The 21,622-nt window shown below is 42.1% G+C and overlaps 1 protein-coding gene across 5 annotated transcripts in view; it reads right to left on the minus strand.

Moving 5' to 3' along the window:
- Positions 1–21,622, minus strand: part of PACSIN2 (protein kinase C and casein kinase substrate in neurons 2) — a 138,123-nt gene that overhangs the window by 59,420 nt on the left and 57,081 nt on the right. For all 5 annotated transcript variants that reach the window (XM_044994504.1, XM_044994480.1, XM_044994488.1 and 2 more), the window contains exon 2: positions 1,565–1,687. In XM_044994504.1, the coding sequence (XP_044850439.1) occupies positions 1,565–1,624 (60 nt within the window). In that variant the 5' untranslated portion in view covers positions 1,625–1,687. The remainder of the gene's footprint in view (positions 1–1,564; positions 1,688–21,622) is intronic.

Consider the following 21,622-nt stretch of genomic DNA (forward strand, 5'->3'; position numbering starts at 1 on the left):
AGTCCCAGCCTGCTTTGATTGACAAGTCTGGTTTCTGCCTCAAAGGAGCTGCATATAAGAGTAAGATCCATTGTACTCAAGTGGCAAACTTTCATTGCAAAGCAGACATTCCTTGAGAAGAAAATACTAGACTAGAACTTCCTAAAATAGACAAAAAGCCCATTCAAGATTTTATGCTGTGGTATCCAGAATCTCTGCAAGAGTGAGTGGGCCATTTCAACCACAGAAGTCTTCCAAGAAACTATACAGCAGCTAGTTTGATTGTTATCCAATAGAAACCTTAACTGGTCAAACTAAGCATTTCCTCAATATCTTATCCAAGATTAATGAGAAACTAGCATCAAAATGCAACAACTCTTGCTTGTATATATGCTTAAAAGGATTAGATTTTTTAATCAGTGTTAGTAAACATCACTCTACACACAAACTGATGAAAAAAATATATCCATCAAAAATAATAGAAATTTACAGATAGACAAAGAAAAATGTCTTTGAGAGCTCCTTAAGAGTTTGAGTTAAGGATATTTACTTTGTATATTTTTGACATGTGATGTTACTAATTTGTGTTTTAAACAGTTAAAGCTTTAAATTTTTTAATCTCAATGTCTACTGTCATTAAATTATTGCCTGCCCCTCACCCATAATTTCCTGCAACTGTGAACATTTAAATAAATCAAAATGGGGAAAAATGCTTAAACTCCATAATTTCTGCAATAGTGAAAATTTAAATCAATACAAATAAGAAAAGCTTAAAAATAAACATTGATATTATCCATTAAGATTATAAAAAGACAAAAATCTAAATTTGCCACGCCTGCTTTGTAAATCAAGCATCTAAATCACCAGCTGCCTGATGGGAGACCTGCTCCCACCAGGCCACCACAAACCAATTAATCTGATAGTGCAAGACCCCAGTTCTTATGGAAATATTTTAACATCTTCTGTCACCCATTTGTCTCTGCTTTGCCATAGATCAGACCCACAAGTTCCAGTCACAATAGTAGTACTTGCACTGTAGAACACTGAGCTTACTTCTACATTATTCCAAAAATCTCATTCCAACAGATTGTTTCTTAATCTTTAATTTTAAAATTTTATAAAACATTAAAATTTCTATTTTATGAAGATCAATATATTCAGTAAATCTTTTTAATACAAAGATTTTTTACTGGCTGAAGACCTAGTTAAGGTAGCTTTTAAGTATACTCCTTAGCTTTTGTCAATCTCTAGCTACAGAATGAAGTATTTTACACAGACTTCCTAACAGGGCAGAAAAAGTATAAACATTTAAACTGAATCCCATATCCTATTAAAATGGATGGCATTTGTGATCTTGTGTGTCAGCACTTTCAGTTTATAAACTTAACTTGACAGAACTGGGCCAAAAATTAAAGGTCACCGCTATCCCGAAGGCTACTTCTAAAGTTCAAAATAACCACACATTTTATTTAGACTACCATCTTTAGTTGCTTGTAACTCTGTATGTGCACAGAAATCAGTCATCTATGGAAGAGGTGAGAATCAGAAGCAAACATGGTATCTTATAATAGAGTGTTCAGGTTACCTCCCAGAAGCTATCACTAGAAACCTCTACTCCAACAGAATCATCATATGATCCAGACATTTCTATGTTTGGAGAGCTTGCAAGTGTTCAGTGTTCTATTATCAGCACCAGATCTTCAAAAATCTGTAAGAAGGACAAAGAAAACATTACTAAACATTAAACTTTCAAAATCATAGCAAATTATGGGTGTGTCCATTCTTTCATAGACTTTTAAGCCTAAAAGTTAAATGTTACGATAAAATTTTCAATACCCCCTCCAAATCAATATACACTCAATTACTGCTTACTTATATCCTTACTTCCAGCAACAGCAAACCGTAAGTATTACATGTTTGACACATCTACGTACATTACTAAGACCAGGTCTACACTAAAAAGTTAGGTCAACCCAGCTACGTCACTCATGGATATGAAAAATCCACACTGCTTAGTAACATAGGGCTGGTCTATACTACCGCGGTAAATCGATCTAACTTATGCAACTTCAGTTATGTAAATAACATAACTGAAATCAACAGAGTTAGATCCACTTACCTCAGTGGCTACACTGTGCCATGTTCTCCTGTTGCTCTCCTGTTGACTTCCCTTACGCTTCTCAGGGAGGTGGAGTACACAAAACTTGGCATGTCTTCACCGGACCCGCTAAATCAACACTTGCTGCACTTGACTGCAGCAGTGCTGATCTACCAGTAAGTGTAGACATGCCCTTAGTCAAGCAGACCCAAGTCTCAATGTAGACAGCCCTAGGTTGACAGAAGAATTCTTCCGTCAAGCTAGCTACTGTCTCTCAGGGAGGTAGATTAACTACAACAGGAGAACTCCTCCAGCTCCTGTAGTTAGTGTCTACACTGAACCTCTACTGTACAGCTACAGCTGTGCCACTGTAGTGGTTTAAGTGTACACAAAGTCTTCTAACTAACACTCATCATCCCTCTACATCAGCCCTAATATACATAATGTGCCATTTTAGTCTTTCCATTGCTGTATGGCAGGCGCTATAGTTGGTTTGTATATAAGAATTTCAGTGTTTAGTCCCAGAGTTTTATTTGAACATTGCTTGCCTGGATTCATAGACTCTAGGACTGGAAGGGACCTCGAGAGGTCATCGAATCCAGTCCCCTGCCCTCATGACAAGACCAATTACTGTCTAGACCATTTATCTAACCTACTCTTAAATATCTCCAGAGATGGAGATTCCACAACCTCCCTAGGCAATTCATTCCAGTGTTTAACCACCCTGACAGTTAGGAACTTTTTCCTAATATCCAACCTAAATCTCCCTCGTTGCAGTTTAAGCCCATTGCTTCTTGCTCTATCCTTAGAGGCTAAGGTGAACAAGTTTTCTCCCTCCTCCTGATGACACCCTTTTAGATACCTGAAAACTGCTATCATGTTCCCTCTCTGTCTTCTCTTTTCCAAACTAAACAAACACAGTTCTTTCAGTCTTAATACAACATTAATCTAGCTAGCAAGGATCTCTTGACTAACCAAACCTAGGGAGGACACAGCACAGTAAACTAAGCATAATCTCAGACTCCATAATCTGTGTTGCATTAATTAACAATAGCAATACAAGTTGCAATCTAAAATCATATCTAAATTAAATTTTGTAGACAAATTACAGCTCAATAATTTCAGTTTCTGAATCTTAACGTTATGTTCTCATTTACAAAAAGGGTGGAGAGAAGGGATTGTTTTCTCATACAGCTAGATGACCCATTACAGCCTCAAGGAAGTCAAATTGGCAAGTGGGTCAAGAAATGACCCACTTGTGACCTAGTTAGCCTAGTTTCCAGACTAGGTTTCCCAAGATTAAATGTTGCCTTATTAACCCTTTCTACCCTAGCAACTAGGTGCTTCTCCAGCTAAATCCATAAACAGATACAGTATCCATACGTAATTCCCAACTAGCACGGAACAGCAAATGGAATTTAGCCTGACAGTATTCCTGCCACTAAGCAATTAATGCTTTTTCACATTCAAGGAAATTTCAGGTTTAAATCCTGATACTAAAAGGACTGAGTGGTTTTATAGGAATACTTGAGAATTTTAAACAAATATTTCATATTTATAAAGGAAGTGATGGTTGGAGATGTGTGAGAAGGTAGCCTAGGCTCAACATGGCAAAAACATTGTTAAAAGAGCAGCAGTTGTCATCAGACAGCAATGCTGTTAGCCATGTATTCCTATAGTGCTCATATCTAAGAGTGACAAATAAGAACAAGACAATGAACAATTGCATAATGACTACTGTTGGGCGACCTTTTTTCATTAAGCATACATAGCTGACTGAGTTCACTAGAGACCAGAAAATTGTTGAACCCCATCAGAACATAAATGTATACAGAATATAAATTTCAATAATTTGTTAAGCATGTTTCAACCAGTTATGGAAAAATGTAATTTCTTTTTATAAGATTACAGTGCCAAACCTGTTAACGGTTAAGCAATTTTATACATGTCAAAGATCAAGCTTTTTCGGGTGGCTTGAAGTACAGATTTCTTCATTACTCTACCTGCTAGCTTCTCCCTCCCCAACTTTCAAATATTTTATTAATTTCAAAAGTCAGATACCTTTAAGCTGAAAGACACAGAATATAAAAGAACAGCTTATTGCTGGGAAACTATTTATAATAAATTTCATCTGCAGTATTCAAAGCCACTAAACATGTTGGGATAGAAGAAGAGAACATGCTTGAGCCATTACTGAAATTTTCAACTAGAAGATTCTAGACCCAAGAGTAGAAGGTTAAAAAAGTATGTTACCCAAAAGACATCAAAACTGAAAAGAGCCTCCTCTCTACCCTCAAGACAAAAAAGATACACTGACATGAGAAGAAAAATGTGATCCGACAGATTTAAGTGATAAGAAAGTTTTATTTGGTTTCCTAAATAAAATAATCTGGATAGTTGAGTTAAACACACCTGCAGTAGATATAAATCCAAAGTTTCAAGGCACCAGGCACTTCAAGAAGGGCCAATATCCCACTTGTAGTTGGTTTAATAGTTTTTCAAAAATCTTTACCTTCCTGTGTGTAAAGGAGTTGCCCTTTATTAATGCACCCATAATTACTTTTTCTGGAAACCGCCACCAAACAAAAGATATAATAAAATGTATAGCATTCAGTAGCACCCATGTGTTAGGTAGTGCCTACAAGACATACATGATGACAGCCTCTGCTGCAAAGAGCTCACAATCTAAGCAGCTGTAACATAAGAGTGGGATAAAATGTACAGTCTTTAACTAACACACACATCATTTCCTAATGCCTCTAGGCCAAAATTCGTATGTACCATGTCAAAAACCAGTCTTGAGAGAAGCAATTGTTAATTTCCCTAGCAGCTGAAAATCCTGGACACTGTTGCTTTTATCTGCCTTTGTGACACATTTTACCGTATTACAGTGTGTGCTCTTTTGCTACTTAGCACAACATAATGTTTTACAAAATACTAATCACTAAATCTAAAAAAGGTAAGCCATATCTCTTTAGTGGTTTTGCTGATCCTTCACACTCCAGATTAAAGCTGAAGGGAGGAGAATGCATGATGCATGTTTCCTGGGCAGAAACATGTTTGTAAAGTTGTAAAGTTCTGTGCAAGGACTTTGTAGGATACCAGACAACTGACTTTAACAGCACTGTTTCTTTATAAAACATTTAGTCACTTGAATGAATATCCCAATTAAAGTAATTGTTGTATGATCAACCACTGCCTCTGGAGCTAGAAGTGCTGCACTTTGAACTCAAGGGTTTTTTTCCATCTTAGGGTTGCCAATTTTGATTGGAGGTATTCCTGGAGGTTTCGTCACATGACAATCTTGAATTAAAGATTAACCTGTAATTCCTGGAGACTCCAGGACAATCCTGGAGGGTTGGCAACCATATTCCACAGTCAGATGACTCAGAGAATCTCAGGGTTGGAAGGGACCTCAGGAGGTCATCCAGTCCAACCCCCTGCTCAAAGCAGGACCAAACCCAACTAAATCATCCCAGCCAGGGCTTTGTCGAGCCTGACCTTAAAAACTTCTAAGGAAGGAGATTCCACCACCTCCCTAGGTAACCCATTCCAGTTCTTCACCACCCTACTAGTGAAAAAGTTTTTCCTCATGTCCAACCTAAACCTCCCCCTCTGCAACTTGAGACCATTACTCCTTGTTCTGTCATCTTCTACCACTGAGAACAGTCTAGATCCATCCTCTTTGGAACCCCCTTTCAGGTAGTTGAAAGCAGCTATCAAATCCCCCCTCATTCTTCTCTTCTGCAGGCTAAACAATCCCAGTTCCCTCAGCCTCTCCTCATAAGTCATGTGCTTCAGTCCCCTAATCATTTTTGTTGCCCTCCGCTGGACTCTCTCCAATTCATCCACATCCTTCTTGTAGTGTGGGGCCCAAAACTGGACACAGGACTCCAAATGAGGCCTCACCAGTGCTGAATAGAGGGGAATGATCACGTCCCTCGATCTGCTGGAAATGCCCCTACTTATACAACCCAAAATGCCATTAGCCTTCCTGGCAACAAGGGCACACTGTTGACTCATATTCAGCTTTTCGTCCACCGTAACCCCTAGGTCCTTTTCTGCAGAACTGCTGCCCAGCCATCCGGTCCCTAGTCTGTAGCAGTGCATGGGATTCTTCCGTCCTAAGTGCAGGACTCTGCACTTGTCCTTGTTGAATCTCATCATATTTCTTTTGGCCCAATCCTCTAATTTGTCTAGGTCCCTCTATATCCTATCCCTACCCTCCAGCGTATCAACCACTCCTCCCAGTTTAGTGTCATCTGCAAACTTGCTAAGGGTGCAGTCCACACCATCCTCCAGATCGTTAGTGAAGATATTGAACAAAACCGGCCCCAGCACCGACCCTTGGGGCACTCCACTTGATACCGGCTGCCAACTAGACATGGAACCATTGATCACTACCCGTTGAGCCCGACCATCTAGCCAGTTTTCTATCCACCTTACCGTCCATTCATCCAGCCCATACTTCTTTAACTTGCTGGCAAGAATACTGTGGGAGACTGTATCAAAAGCTTTGCTAAAGTCCAGAAATAGCACATCCACTGCTTTCCCCTCATCCACAGAGCTGGTTATCTCATCATAGAAGGCAATTAGGTTAGTCAGGCATGACTTGCCCTTGGTGAATCCATGCTGACTGTTCCTGATCACTTTCTCCTCCTTTAAGTGGTTCAGAATGGATTCCTTGAGGACCTGTTCCATGATTTTTCCAGGGACTGAGGTGAGACTGACTGGCCTGTAGTTCCCTGGATCTTCCTTCTTCTCTTTTTTAAAGATGGGCACTACATTAGCTTTTTTCCAGTCGTCCGGGACCTCCCCCGATCGCCATGATTTTTCAAAGATAATGGCCAATGGCACTGCAATCTCATCGGCCAACTCCTTTAACACCCTCGGATGCAGCGCATCCAGCCCCATGGACTTGTGCTCGTCCAGCTTTTCTAAATAGTCCCGAACTACTTCTTTCTCCACAGAGAGCTGGTCACCTCCTCCCCATACTGTGCTGCAGAGTGCAGCTGTCTGGGAGCTGACCTTGTCTGTGAAGACAGAGGCAAAAAAAGCATTGAGTACACTAGCTTTCTCCACATCCTCTGTCACTAGGTTCCCTCCCTCATTCAGCAAGGGGCCCACACTTTCCTTGACTTTCTTCCTGTTGCTAACATACCTGAAGAAACCCTTCTTGTTACTCCTAACATCTCCGGCTAGCTGCAACTCCAAGTGTGATTTGGCCTTCCTAATTTCACACCTACATGCCTGAGCAATACTTTTATACTCCTCCCTGGTTATTTGTCCAATCTTCCACTTCTTGTAAGCTGTTTTTTGTGTTTAAGACAAGCAAGGATTTCACTGTTAAGCCAAGCTGGTCGCCTGCCATATTTACTTTTCTTGATACACATCGGGATGGTTTGTTCCTGCAACCTCAATAAGGATTCTTTAAAATACAGAATGAAAAAGGTGATGGCCATGTAGTGCTTAGAAAGAGAGTTAAAGTGGGGATTCAGCAAAGATGCAAATAATCCCAAGCAAAAACAAAAAGGTATATCAACTAATTCAACTGATTCACAGAACAATATCTAACCCACTGGTGTCTATAGGTACCATAAATCAAGATAGCTTTCCTTTGCTTAATTATTTTAAAGGGAAAATAAATGAAAACAAATGCCCTCCCAACTATAAGGACTATATGTTTGATTTAAGCAAGTCACGTGTCCCTCAATATAATATCCAATAGCATTAATCTTTATTCTACTTTGTTAGCCTTATTAATACATGATTTTAAGATAAAATATGCAAAGATACATGCCTAAAATGGATCTTCAACCCTTTCAAACACTCCTTATCTTACATTTTATCTGTTATTTTTCAAAAGGATAAAATACTATTTATATTTGATGGACAACAGATGCAACCCCTTCTTCCCCCAAGTAACCTTAATAAGCTAAATTAATCAGGGTTGATCATAACCACATATATAAAAAACCACCACCACCACACACCTTTTTCCTAGTTAGAGTCTAAATATAACACCATGAGGGCAATATCATACTTATCGGGGATTGTTTACTATTATTGCCACCTAAAATATAATTTGTTAACTGTTATTAGTTTTTCCACATTAAAAAAAAACTTTTGCACAGTGTTATCTGCATATGTAAGCGCACTGGGAGAAAAAAGTGCTGAGTTTTTCAAACAATGCTAACCAAATTAAATAGTAAATATTTACTGTACCACTTGGATGGACAATGCAGCTAACAGTTCCCTAAATCAAATGTAACAGAAGTGGGGACAAATCTCTAGTATACAGAATCAAACAAAAAAATGTCCTGGCATGAAGCTGTGTTAATTATGTAGAAAATATTTATCTAGAGAGGTTTTGGAGAAAAGTTTGGATATGTTTCAGAGCAATGTATTTTGTCAGTCCAAACCGTAATGGACTGCGACAACAGTATGGTAATCTGGGATTGCATGAAAGACAAAGAAAAACAGTTTCAAGTCTTGTGTCATCTTTACTATACTGCAGTTACAATGGAGTTTTGTTATGGATTGACAATTACTTGTTCATGAGATAAACACAGAATACGTCAATGTCACTAAAATATAGATTGTATTGTTAGTTTTTTTTTAAATAGTAAGACACCATGCAAAAGTATTTAACTAAAATTCCCTTAAAGAAAAAAAAAAGGGTAGTAATAGAAGGAATCATTCTGCCAAGAGGTGAACAAGTGCCTTCAGGTAAAAGTCCACTTATTTTCCACAAGTGTTCACTTAACTGCAAGCTAAAAATACCTATTTCAAATTCAATATTCCCTTGAAGTTCTGTCACTGATGTTGCAGTACAACTACTGAAAGTACTGCACCCCTAACATGTATCTATACCCATTATTTACATGCACACTGGTAACATCCTGTGCAAACGTATTCCAGTACATAACTATCTTTAAGCAAGATTTTTCTAATATCTAACCTCAATCTCCTTTGCTGCAGATTAAGCCCATTACTTTCTGTCCTGTCTTCAGAAAATTGGGAGAACTTGTCACCCCTCCTCTTTGTAACAGCATTCAGATATGTTAAAGACTGTTATCAGCTCCCCAGTCAGTCGTCTTTTCTCAAAGCTAAATGTGCCTCTTTTTTTCCTTTTTCTTTTTTTAAACCTTCCCTCATAGGTCAGGTTTTCTAAACCTTCTATCATTTTTGTTGCTCTCCTCTGGGTTCTCTCCAATTTGTCCACATCTCTCTTGACATGTGGCAGCCAATACTTGACACAATACTCCAGCTGAAGCCTCACCAGTGCTGAGAGTGGGACAATTACCTTCCTTGTCTTACATAGGACACTCCTTTTAATACAGCCCAGAATGATAGTATCCTCCTATACAACTGCATCAAATTATTGGCTCACATTCCATTTGTGATCCACTACAACTCCCACATCCTTTTCTACAGTACCACCTAGCCAATTATTCTTCATTTTGCATTTGTGCATTTAATTTTTGCAATTATCTTTATTGCATTTCATCTTGTTGAGTGAGTACACACCAGTTCTCCAATTTGTCAAGATCCTTTCAAATTCTAATCCTATATCCTCTTATCAACTGCAACTCCTCCCAGCTTGGTGTCATTTTAAAATTTTGCTCCATTTCATTACCTAAGTCATTAAATAACCTATTTAGTGTTTTTAAAATAAAACCTTCATATAATGAGCATTAGAGTTTGCTGTGGATTTGAGGAAACCAAACAAAGGCTTTTTAAAATAATTCTATTTTACTGATCACTAATGTTAAAACTGGAAAAAAAGGTTCTGTAGTAATGGTGTAATGTCAATTCACCTTCAATTTAAAAAGTTCAGAGTATGTTACTTTAGGACCATTTAAGCTGACAACCTAGTTGGAAAACTGGAAGAGACCAAGGCTACAATGGAACAATATTTTCTGAATAGATACAGAGAACAGGTGTGTGTTTGTTTTTTTAAATAATACTGCCTAAAACAGAAAATTCTTTTTCTATAAAAGCAAGAAAATAACTATGATTCAGGAAATTCTGATTAATTGTAAGATTTATACATGCCAGATACTATGCTATGAGAAAGTATGAACAAGCATATTAAGGGAAATATTATGAAGTCATGGCAACAACTAGCACAGAAACTCTGGTTGTACAGCACTATTTAAAAATAAACTGAATAATGACATACCAGCATTAAGCAACAATGAGTCATACTGTCCTGTTGAAATACATTTATTAGAACAGCCAGTCCTTTAAACACATTTGTCTTTAGGGCTTGGTTCTTCCCTCCACCCCCTAGGAATTTTAAAAGTTTGCACAAGAGAAAAATCTGAACTTTGTCTTTCATACTTTTAGTTTATTAACCAAAAAAGGGAGGGAAATGTAAATATTTTATGCCCAATTTTTATTCTGTCATTCCAGATTACCAAAAGGGAAAAGATTGAAAAATCTATGCAAAATCATCAACTTTTCATCAACTGTACCAGAAGGCAGAGTCTAAGAGATTGTCCAGCAAAAAAGGACACGGATTTCCCATTTTCAAAGTTAAAAATCAGAGTCCCCAGCTCATGGAAAGGTGCTAGCCTCGGAATCTTTTTCTGGCACTTCATCTGTTGGATCTGTCTCTGGCTAGTAGGAATGAAAATTCTCAAATCCTCCGTATCTTTCAGGATACGCTCCCTTCCTAAGACTTGTGCCTGATGGATACGCTCTTTCATCCCACAGAATCTTTTTTGTCACAGGGAGCAGTCACAGTGTCGCCATCGTTTGCTCCTACATAAAGTCCAGTCTGGTCATGTCTTTGCATTCAGCAACCTACCACCTAGTCAGTGGTTGCCTTTATGTCAGACTAACCTTGGCTGTGCTTACATTATTTTCTTTGGGATGCTATCGTCTGTCTTCTGTAGTGTCCCCACCACCGTAATTTTCTCAATTGTAGCCAAACCCATACCCTGATTTCTGTTTCTTACTTAATTGGTCTTAAAAATAATTCCACTTTACACCGGCCATCTTTCAAAACACACAAACGTACAAACCTTATCTCCACTGCTTCCAACCTTTTTCCCCTCTCATTTACTGCAGCTGCTTCCTGACCACAGAGTAAGACTGTTAAGTAAACTGGTTTGATAAAATTATTGTTTTGTACCAAAGTGAAAATTTATCAGATGATAATTTTGTCAACTTCTTACAGCACTCATAGCTAAGGTACATCTCCTTTCAACCTAATCCTTGGTGGAATCATCAGCACTGATCAAGCTTTCTAGATACACACAAGATTCCACTTGTTCCATAACTTCACTGCTGCTACATTTCAATACTATCTATTGTCCCTTTCCCAAGATGCAACCACTTTGTCATCTTGGCATTTACTATAAGTACAATTTGACTACACCAATTTTCCAAGGTAGCAAAGAGTATTATTAATTCACGTCTGCCAGTTGTATGATGTCATCTACATAAACAAAGACGCTTAACTCTAAATCTTATGTCATACCCTCCAATTCATCTATTATTCTTAATATCCAGTTTAAGAATGTGATGAAAAGTGACAATGACTCCATGCGTCTCCTTATTTTACACTAAACTTTGACTTAAACAAGTTGTTTAATTTTTCCATTAGTTCTTATGGCACTGATGGGAAATAAGGACATTTTGTTCTGACTTACTGAAAATTTCCTCTGAACTACAAGATCCACAGATGCATTAACTAATGGGCTCTCAGCCTGCGTTTTACTACACAAGCAGAATCAGACCAGTCAGTCAGTCACTGACAGCAAAAAGAGCAGCCAGCGACAATGAAGAGTCCACCAGCTGAGAGAGCTTCCAAAGGCTAATATCCACTGCAGACTGAAACTTTCTAATGAGCTTATAATGCAATAAACTGAATTCTTACTGTGACACTATGAAATATGGGAGACACTTTATGATATTGTTAACGCCAATATTATAATATTGCAAGGAATCTGACCAGATATGCCATGTAAGGTATCTACAAAAATGTTATAATTTGCTAAATATGATAATCTTGTTTATATGTTTGTATCACCTTTGTATTAAGAGTTATAGATATGTATGGCATATCTGTATTTCTAATCTTTGTGCTGGGTTTCTGGGTGATATCCCCAGACAGAATGGCATCAACACTAAGCTGGCTTGATGGCCCATCAAGGGATATCAGGTGCACAATGAACCCATTGAAAGGAACTATGAAGGAACACTTCTGGGTCAGCAAGGCATGTGGTATGCTTATGAACAGAACTCTAAGGTTCTTCCATGCCCATGTGCTGTGAAGCTTGTGACTGGGACACAGGAAATACAAGCCAAACGGTAAAAGGAATATAAAGGGCAGCTGCATCATCTCCATTGCATCTTCACTCCTGCTTCTTACCTCTGGAGAAACTTTTTCTACAAACGAAGCTCTGAACAAAGGACTGAATGAACCCATCCAAGCTGTGGCTGTGTTCAAGAGGCACTTTCAAGCCAGCAAACTCACCAATACTGCTAAGAACCTGATGTATGGACTCTGAAGTCTTTGTATGTACGTGACTGATTTACTGTTAACAACTCTTTTCTTGTTCTTTTTTCTTTATAATAAAACTTTAGTTTTAGACACTAAAGGATTGGCTGGCAGAGTGGTATTTTAGGTAAGATCAAACCTAATATTGACCAGGCAATGTGGCTGGCTCCTTGGTGGGTCAGAAGAACATTTTGTATAGTGAGTAGAGTTTTAAAACAGTTTCTCACTATATTGGACTAGGTCCTGATTCAGAGCCAGAGAACTGAAATGCAATAAGGGGGCTATGTGATTCCTTTTTTTTTTTTTTTTTTGGGCACGCTTCTTGATAACCAGCGTGGGGATCAGAAGCACAGTTTGTGACTGGTTGGGGAGTTTAACTTCAGTGTTACCCACCAGTCTTGGGAATATCTGCTCTCCTTTTTGCAGCCTGCCCTGACCTTAGTATTTCCAGTGAGGACTATCCCAAGCACCCCACGTCACACTTACTACACATCATAACTTTATGAACCAATTTGAAGGAACCAAAGAACTTCTTAACCTACTGGCTAAAGAAATACTCCAAAAGCAAGGAAGGATTAGACTGTGGCTACCAGGAGCAGCTCTAGGAATTGTGCCGCCCCAAGCAGGGCGGCACGCCGCGGGGGGCGCTCTGGCGGTCGCCGGTCCCGCGGCTCCGGTGGACCTCCCGCAGGCACGACTGCGGATGCTCCACCGAAGCCACGGGACCAGCGGACCCTCCACAGGCATGCCTGCGGGAGGTCCACCGGAGCCGCCTGCCGCCCTCCCGCGGCCCCAAGCATGCGCTTGGCGCGCTGGGGTCTGGAGCTGGCCCTGGTGCTACTGTAACCTAGAAAGGAAAATTTTGGTAAATCAGAATAAGTCTTCCTATTCTGTTTATAGGGGCCACAGATCCACTAACCATTAGATTTTCTAAAGCAATTTGCCTTTAGGGAGGGTTCAATTCAAACAGAACTATATAAAGGGTTTTTAAATTCCTTTACTACTGGGAGACCACAGGGTGGAGTACCCTCTTACCACAGGCAGCATCTGCCGATGTCTGAATGCCCAGCTTGTAAGGGCTTGTCTACACTGGCACTTTACAGCGCTGCAACTTTCTCGCTAGGGGTGTGGAAAAAAACCCTGAGCGCAACAAGCTTCAGCGCTGTAAAGCACCAGTGCAGACAGTGTACCAGCACTGGGAGCCACATCCCCAGAACTGGTAGCTATGCCCCTAGTGGAGATTGGTTTTTTTAAGAGCACTGCGAGAGCTTTCTCCCAGCACTCTGCCACGACTACACAAGTCACGTTAAAGTGCTGCCGTGGCTGTGCCAGTGTAGACTAGCCCTAAGGTTTTGGGTAGATGTGTGTGGATGACCAGGTGGCAGCCCACCTAGGGTGACCAGATGTCCCAATTTTATAGGGACAGTCCTGATATGTGGGGCTTTTTTTTTTTTGTTAATATGGGCTCCTATTACCCCCCACCCCTCCCAATTTTTCACACTTGCTATCTGGTCACCCTAGGCCCACCAGACTCCATCATATGGTGTGTAGGAGGCTGCTATTGCTCTCAGCAAGTGGTCTATCAATCAGCATCAAAGAGAAAGACTGTGGGTATGTCTCACTGCAAGTAAAGGTGTGGCTGCAGCATGGGTAGGTATATCTGTGCTAGCCTTAATTTCACTAACATGAGTAACAATAGTTGTGTAGACATGTCATGGTCTTGGCTAGAGGTGACCCCTTCCTGCCTGAGGGCAGGTACCAAAACAGCTAATACCTTCATAACCCTGGGGCCTAGGGCAAGGCCAAAGGAGAACAAACTATTGGAAGCGCTGGGATCCAAAGGTAGCAGAGAAACAGACCAACTGACGGATGTGGAAAAGTCATGTAATAATAATCCAAGGAAACAGAAATGCAATTTTATGAACAGTGATATGCAACCTAGTTGAGAGACTGTATAACTTATATTGGGGTAGTGGAATGTTTATACACCTACATATGCAGTGTCACATTGACCTCAGGAAGAGAAACAAAATTTGATTCAGACTGGTGCATACTGAAGCAATTCTTAGCCACCTTGTTTAATCTCTCAGTTTTCCCTGATGACCCCCGTTCTTCCTTGATCACATCAGTCAAGGCCATCCTGAGACAAATGTGAGGTTCAGTTTGGGATCCTGAGGAACAGTACTTTTGAACGGTGTTGCTGCTCTTCTGATCCAGTTCCTCCTTTGTCTTTCTAAGAGCAGGTCTACACTTAAAATGTCACGGTGCAATGGTACCACTGTAGCACTTCAATGAAGACAATAGTACACCGAGGGGAGAGCTTCTCCTGTTGGCATAGTTAATCCACTTGCACAAGAGAAGCCCTCCTGCTGACCCAAGGGTTAACTCCGTATAATTGTGTTACTCAGGGGCGTGGATTTGTTAAGCCCCTGAGCAATGTAATTATACCAATGTAATTATATGGGTAGACCTGGCCTTAGAAGTTTCCTCAGGAGATAGACCTAAACTGGTAACTGCCTTCTTAGACATGGATTTGAATAACAAAGTGTTTTTCCTGCTTCCCCTCCTGTGGGTTCTGTTCTGAATCTGAAAGTTGTCCCCATTCCTGAAAGATACCAAGTGACTCTTGTGCCTGTAAGATGTGGATTTGTGCTTCCTTCTTAGACCTGCCCCTCCTTGGAAAAAAATCAAGCATCAGAACACTCAGACATAGATGAAAGAGTTTAGGGTCTGTTCCTGGATTTCCTGAGTAGTACAGCCTTTTTTACATATCCAATACATAGCCATAATCAACAAAGGAGGCTGTTTCAGAGAAACTGGATGACTAAAAATGGCTCACTCAGCCATGCCCTCCCTTACAAAAGTTTGGAAAAAACATGGCATCTCCAAATATACGAAGGTTCTACTGGTGAAACTTTTCCATAGCAATATATGGATGTGAATCATGAGAAATGAATGCTGCTAACAAGAAGAAAACTGAAACCTCTGAGATTGGTGTTGTGAAGACTTTTGCATCTCCCTTTGATGGAAAAAAACAAATGTTTTTGCTATAAACATTACTGGAGAGAAGCAGACCCCGCTGTCAGAAATCAACATGGGCAAACTTATGTATTTTGATTGCATCAAGCATAGAGATGTAAATAACCTCAAGCAAGTTTCCATGGAAAAAGAGGTGGAATGACCAGCAAAATGATGGTTAGATGGTGTGCAGCAGCTCACTGGAGGTCAGCTACTGAGTGCTCGAAGCTAGTGACGGGTCAAGGAGGCTTCTAGAAATTCTACTACGATGTCACCAGTATTCAGATAAGAATAAATTGATTTTCTTTATTTTTGTCCTGTGAGAACCTGGGAAAGCAAGCAAGCCAGATGACTGTGGGGACTGGACACTGAACCTCCCTCTTGTTTTCCCTTTCTAGTTTGCCCCAGGGATTCTTGCCATCTGGTATGACAAGAAGAATCTCTTCCTGGAATCCCTTAACTGAAGAGGAAGCAATCCAATTCCCTAGATCTGACCCTTCCCACAATGGGGGACACTGCTAGAAAAAAATTGCTATGCCAGATACAGGTCCATGATACTAAATTTGAAAAATGAACACTCTTCTGAACCCTACAATTAACTGAGGCTGGTGATGACAAAGCCTCTCAGAGGGATCAGGCTCGGGCCCTGAAAGGGGAGAGCATACCCTGGGACTGAGTGCTGGAAGGGAAGCCCCAGCGGAAGGGGGCTGTGGACAGACTGAGGCACCCTCTGTCTGTCAATTTTCTCTGTTGAGAAAATTCCTTAGAGAAGGGGGAATATCTGTGCTCCATGCTCCTTGACTACTTCTCCTATGTCCCCTTCAGCCCTCTCCCACCTCAAGCACTTCTAAGGAGTAGGGAGCATGGACATAAGAATCTGGACCACAGTTGTAGCCACATACACATGCATCACCATGAAAGGGTAGCTTGTCCCATTCTTTCGAGAGGTCATGTTCCAATTTTTCCCCTGGGTGTCAGCTCTGAAATCTGCTCCAGGATCCAGTGTTCTTGCTGTTCTGGGTCTGTGTTTGCTGATCCTAGTTCAAGAGAGGGACTCCACGAAGGTCTTTGCCCCAGCTGCCTCTACTGTGATGTGAAGAGTTCCTGATCACAGAATATGCAGATACCCATGATGGTGAAGCATGGGGAGACATGCAGGGTCACGTGTCCCCCCACCGCCTGATTGTTCTGTCACATGGTGTGGTCAGCCCAGCCCCCTCCCTGCGGAGCAGCTGCGCCAGGCAGGGAGATGCAGAGGCAGGACCAGAACAGTTGGGAGTTAAGGCAGCTGCACTGAGGTGCTGCTTCTTTGGTGGTGGGGGGGGGGGAGAGAAGGGGACAACAACTGCCAGAAAGGGGGGTGGGGGACACAAGACTCAAGCTGTTCTGGGGTTGTCCCCACCCTCCCCCTTCCTCCCACTGTTAGCAGGCACAGGCCATCTAACCCATCTAGGCATTCCAAATGGGCTGGAGCAAACAGCATACATCTGTGCTTTTCCCCTTTTTCTTCCCTTTCTCTTCCATGCTGCATATTTGAGTGTGCAGGGGCTGAGAACAATCACCAGTGTCTCGGAGTCTCGGCCATAGACAAGAACCAGACCCTTAAATTCTCAATGTAGGAAAGGACCAGAAACTATAGAAGGCTAATTTATACAAAATGTTTTTGCTCTGCAACAAAAACTGTGGTAAACAGTCCTGCAGCTATGGAGGCAGAATGAAAACTGGTAGGCTCTTCAGCATATCTCGCAATCAGTGACTAAAAGGTCTATCTCTGCCTACGCAGCTTCATGCAGACAGAGTTAATGGATCTGTGGACTCTGTATACAAAAGCTAAGGATCCATTACTCTATACCAGTGGTGGGCAACCTGCAGCCCATCAGGGTAATCCACTGGCGGGCCACCAGACCATTTGTTTACAATTGCATGGCCGCCTGTAGTTTCCAGTGGCCACAGTTTGCCGTTCCCGGCCAAAGGGAGCTACGGAAAGCGGTGCGGAATCTGTGGCCAGGCCCGCGTTGTTTCCCACAGCTCCCATTGGCCAGGAATAGCGAACCGCAGCCACTGGGAGCTGCGGGCAGCCATGCAAACGTAAACGAATGGTCTGGCAGCCCGCTAGCGGATTACCTTGATGGGCCGCATTCAGCCCGTGGGCTGCAGGTTGCCCACCACCACTCTATATTTATTCCAAACTTCTCGATGCTGTAAAAGAGTTTTTACTGCTCTACGCCTTAACTACCTTTGCTATTCATAGTTTTCCCAATTAGCAGTAGTACTGATCAGATTCATGTCCATTTTCTGTCAATGTTGTCCATAAGGTTCCCAATATCAGCAGCCAAAATGACGTGTCATAACTGGAGCTGATCGCAACACCAACAGTTAAGTTGCCTAAAACTTCCCATTATAAAGACTCTGTTTTAGTTGTTTATAAATGCCAAACTTCAACCATTCAGGCTGAAATGTCTCCTGGTGGGTGTTTGCCTGATGCAAATTTATTTATTTAAACATTTCAGCTGTTTCTCGGAATGAGATTAAGGAAAAATAAGTTTTGCCTATGTTAAAAAAAAATTCTTACAACTGTTTCACTGAAAAACTCTAATCCCTCTGATTTGGAGCAGGGACTAGAAACTTGGCAGAGAATCTTGTCTTCTCAGTGAAAATCCATCCAAATTTGGCTAAATTATAGGCCTTGGGGAAGTGGGGGGGGGGGGGGGAATGCAGTATGCACAGTTAGTAGAGGCTTGTTAGAGCGTATTAGCTAAATTGTCCGAAGATTCTGTGTGTAATGGGCATGCTCCAGCCCAGGAGCTTCTCCAGGCAGTGAGGGGCCTCTGTGGCAACAGGAGCAGGAATTAAGTGCAGGGATCCCATCTCTCCTGTGCTTTCAATTCTCCCCTGCTGGTATCCACAAGGAGGTAACAACCTGATTGGAATTCAGAGGGATAAGTCAAGGGATGGGGGAGGAACAGGGCAGGGAGATGGCACAAAGGCATAAACTGTTGGGAGTAAATATTAGGGGACAGAGAGAGCATTTGGGGTGGACTGGGCAAGAAAGATCTAGCCCGCAACTGCACGTTCTGTTCCAGAACCCAGAAACAGAACCAAGATTCCAAGTCTGAACATTCCTTTGCTGTCTAGCAAACAGCTATGAAACCCACTGACAAATTGTCTCTCATTCCCCCTCTTGTTACTAGTCCACAAAGGGTAACAGCCTACTACTGATATCAGTTACCTCTGTAGTTGAAGTGGTAGAGGTCTGTGCAATAGATCTAAAGGATCCAATACTGCTGATGACTCATGTGTGGAGTTAACGTGATTGAAATGGTATCTTCAGAGTTGGTTTTGTTTTTTTTAATTTACATCCAAAAAACAATATTACAAGAGCATTAAGGTTGCAAAAGTCAAACACTCAAAAGTTAGAAAGTGCCAGAATGAAGGTTAACTGTGCAAATGTAATTCAGACCCCTTGTGCTTATGCATTATGACACAGTCTAATTATATGATCAATGGGTTTTTTTCTCTGCCTCATTCAATGTCCTGGATGCACAGCGCTCAGGAAATGAACTGGGTTGCATAGTGAATGAAGCTGTTGTCCGTAAGACCCCTGCCTCCTTTTTTGCAGAAGTTGGAATGTGTGTAGTGAATGGAGCGGAGGATTACAGGAAGAGAAAGGATCCTCTTATGCTTTAAGCACTTGAATGATACTCTGGAGAACTGAATCCTGCCATATAGTTCCTATGTGATGCTGGGAAATTACTGATGCCAAAATTTTCATAGGTGGCCACTAACTGTTCGTTGCTTATTTTATGGGTGCCCAACTTTAGACACATGGGTCAGGTTTGCAAATGCTTAATGCTTCTGCAACTGAAGTCAATGAGAGTAGTACAGCGAATGTACAAAGTAGCATAAAAATGCTAAGTACTGGGGAGAAGGCTCAATTCCATTTTTAACTTTGCCAGCTGTGTGCCAGGTTATACATTTGGACTCCATATTATTCTCAATACATACCAGGACAGCCACCAATGTCAATTGGAGATTTGTACAAAAATCAAGGGTAGGCTATGGCCTTTATATAGTAACTGAACTAATTAGTTATTTGTTCAGTACCATATTGTCAGTGAGAAAAAGTATTTCCTTTTAAGTCACCATTTCTGCTCTCTTCCTTTCCCATCCTCCTCGTTTCTGTTCTCTGTCTCTGCACGTCTTTTCTTTCCTCTGCACTTCCTTCACTGCAGCAATTCTGACTCATGAGCATCACCTCCAACCACTTCCTATTCATCTACAAATATGATCAGCGGAAGTTGTTGAAACAAATCTGCCTCATCACTGATGAAAACAAGTCAACTGAGAAGTAGTTTCATTGTACTAAACTTGGACCATATCCTCTACTTCTATATCACAATTCCATGAAAACACAAGCCTCAGTATTTTGCAGCAGACGTCAAATTTGTTTATATTTTAGCTGACAGATTATGACAAGATATTCATTGTAAATTAAATCCCAAAGAGATACCTACATAGTTTTCTGTGCAGTTAGAGCAGGTGTGGGCAAACTATGGTCCGTGTGCCGCATCTGGCTCGTCAGAACTTTTAATCCAGCCCTCGAGCTCCCGACGGGGAGCAGGGACGGGGGCTTCCAGTGTTCCCTCTAATTTTTACCACCCATGTGCAGAATGAATTTTGTTATGTGCACCAATATGGAGGTGATGTGTGACACCATGAGGGGTGTGAGGGCTCCAGCTGGCGGTGCAGGCTCTGGGGTGGGGCCGGGCATGAGGGGTTCAGGGCTGGGGCAGAGGGTTGGGTGCAGAGGGTGAGGGCTCTGGCTAGGAGTACAGGCTCTGGGGTGGGGCCGGGAATGAGGAGTTTGGGGTGCAGGAGGGTGCTCCAGCGCTACAGCGGAGAGAGAGGACTCCCCCAAGTGCTCTCTTCCCACAGCAGCACCTGAGCTTGGGGGGGAGGCACATGTCCCTGACACAGGAGCTCTGGGACTGGGGCTGAAGGATAGCCACCCCTCCCCCAGCGTGTGCCGTGCGGAGGGGTCGGGGGAGGTGCACTCCTCTCCCAGCAGGTCCCCGGGAGGGTTCCCTAAGCGCCTGCGCAGAGCTAAATAGGCTGCTGTGCAACTGTGCACCTTACAGGGAAACTTAGCTTGCCCCGCTTCAGCACTCCAGCACGGGAGCAGGGTTAGGGGCTGTTCCGTGAGCACGTGCTGCTGCTCTGCACAACTCCTGGAAACAGCAGCATGTCCCCCACTCCAGCTCCTATGCGTAGGGGCAGCCAGGGGGCTCTGCATGCTGCCCCTGCCCCAAGCGCCCTCCTCCCCCCCCTCCGCAGCGCCCATTGGCTAGGAACTGCAGCCAATGGAAACTGCGGGGACGGTGCCTGCAGACGGGGCAGTGTGGAGAGCTGCCTGGCCGTGCCTGCGCGTAGGAGCCAGAGGGGGGACATGCCACTGCTTCCAGTAAGCACCATCCAGAGCCTGCACCCCGAGCTCCCCCCCTGCTTCCCAACCCCAGCCCTAATCTCCCATCTGAACCCCTCAGTCCCAGCTCGGAGCACCCTCCTGCACCCCAAATCCCCCAACCCCACCCCAGAACCTGTACCCCCAGCTGGAGTCCTCATCCCCCCTGCACCCCAAACCGCAATTTCATGAGCATTCACTGCCCACCATACAATTTCTATACCCAGATGTGACCTTCAGGCCAAAAAGTTTGCCCATCCCTGAATTAGAGCTATTTAGAGCAAACACACCAAGGATTATAGCATTGTAAAGTAGCAAATGAGCTCAATTTTCTCACTTTACAGTGCAAGGGATATTTCTGTCACATGTAAAGAAAAACTCAAGTATGCATATTTATGTACAGTTACAATGCTGCTTGCTACAACATCTGACCTAGGTGCAACAATTGTAGATCTATTAGGAGATAGGTTGATATTTTATGGAAAATTAATTTCCATGGCTGACTGATGGCAACATAACAAATGGATGCAGTGCTGTCTGCAAAGGTCAGACT

The sequence above is a fragment of the Mauremys mutica genome, chromosome 1, assembly GCF_020497125.1.
Source record: "Mauremys mutica isolate MM-2020 ecotype Southern chromosome 1, ASM2049712v1, whole genome shotgun sequence".
NCBI lineage: Eukaryota > Metazoa > Chordata > Testudines > Geoemydidae > Mauremys > Mauremys mutica.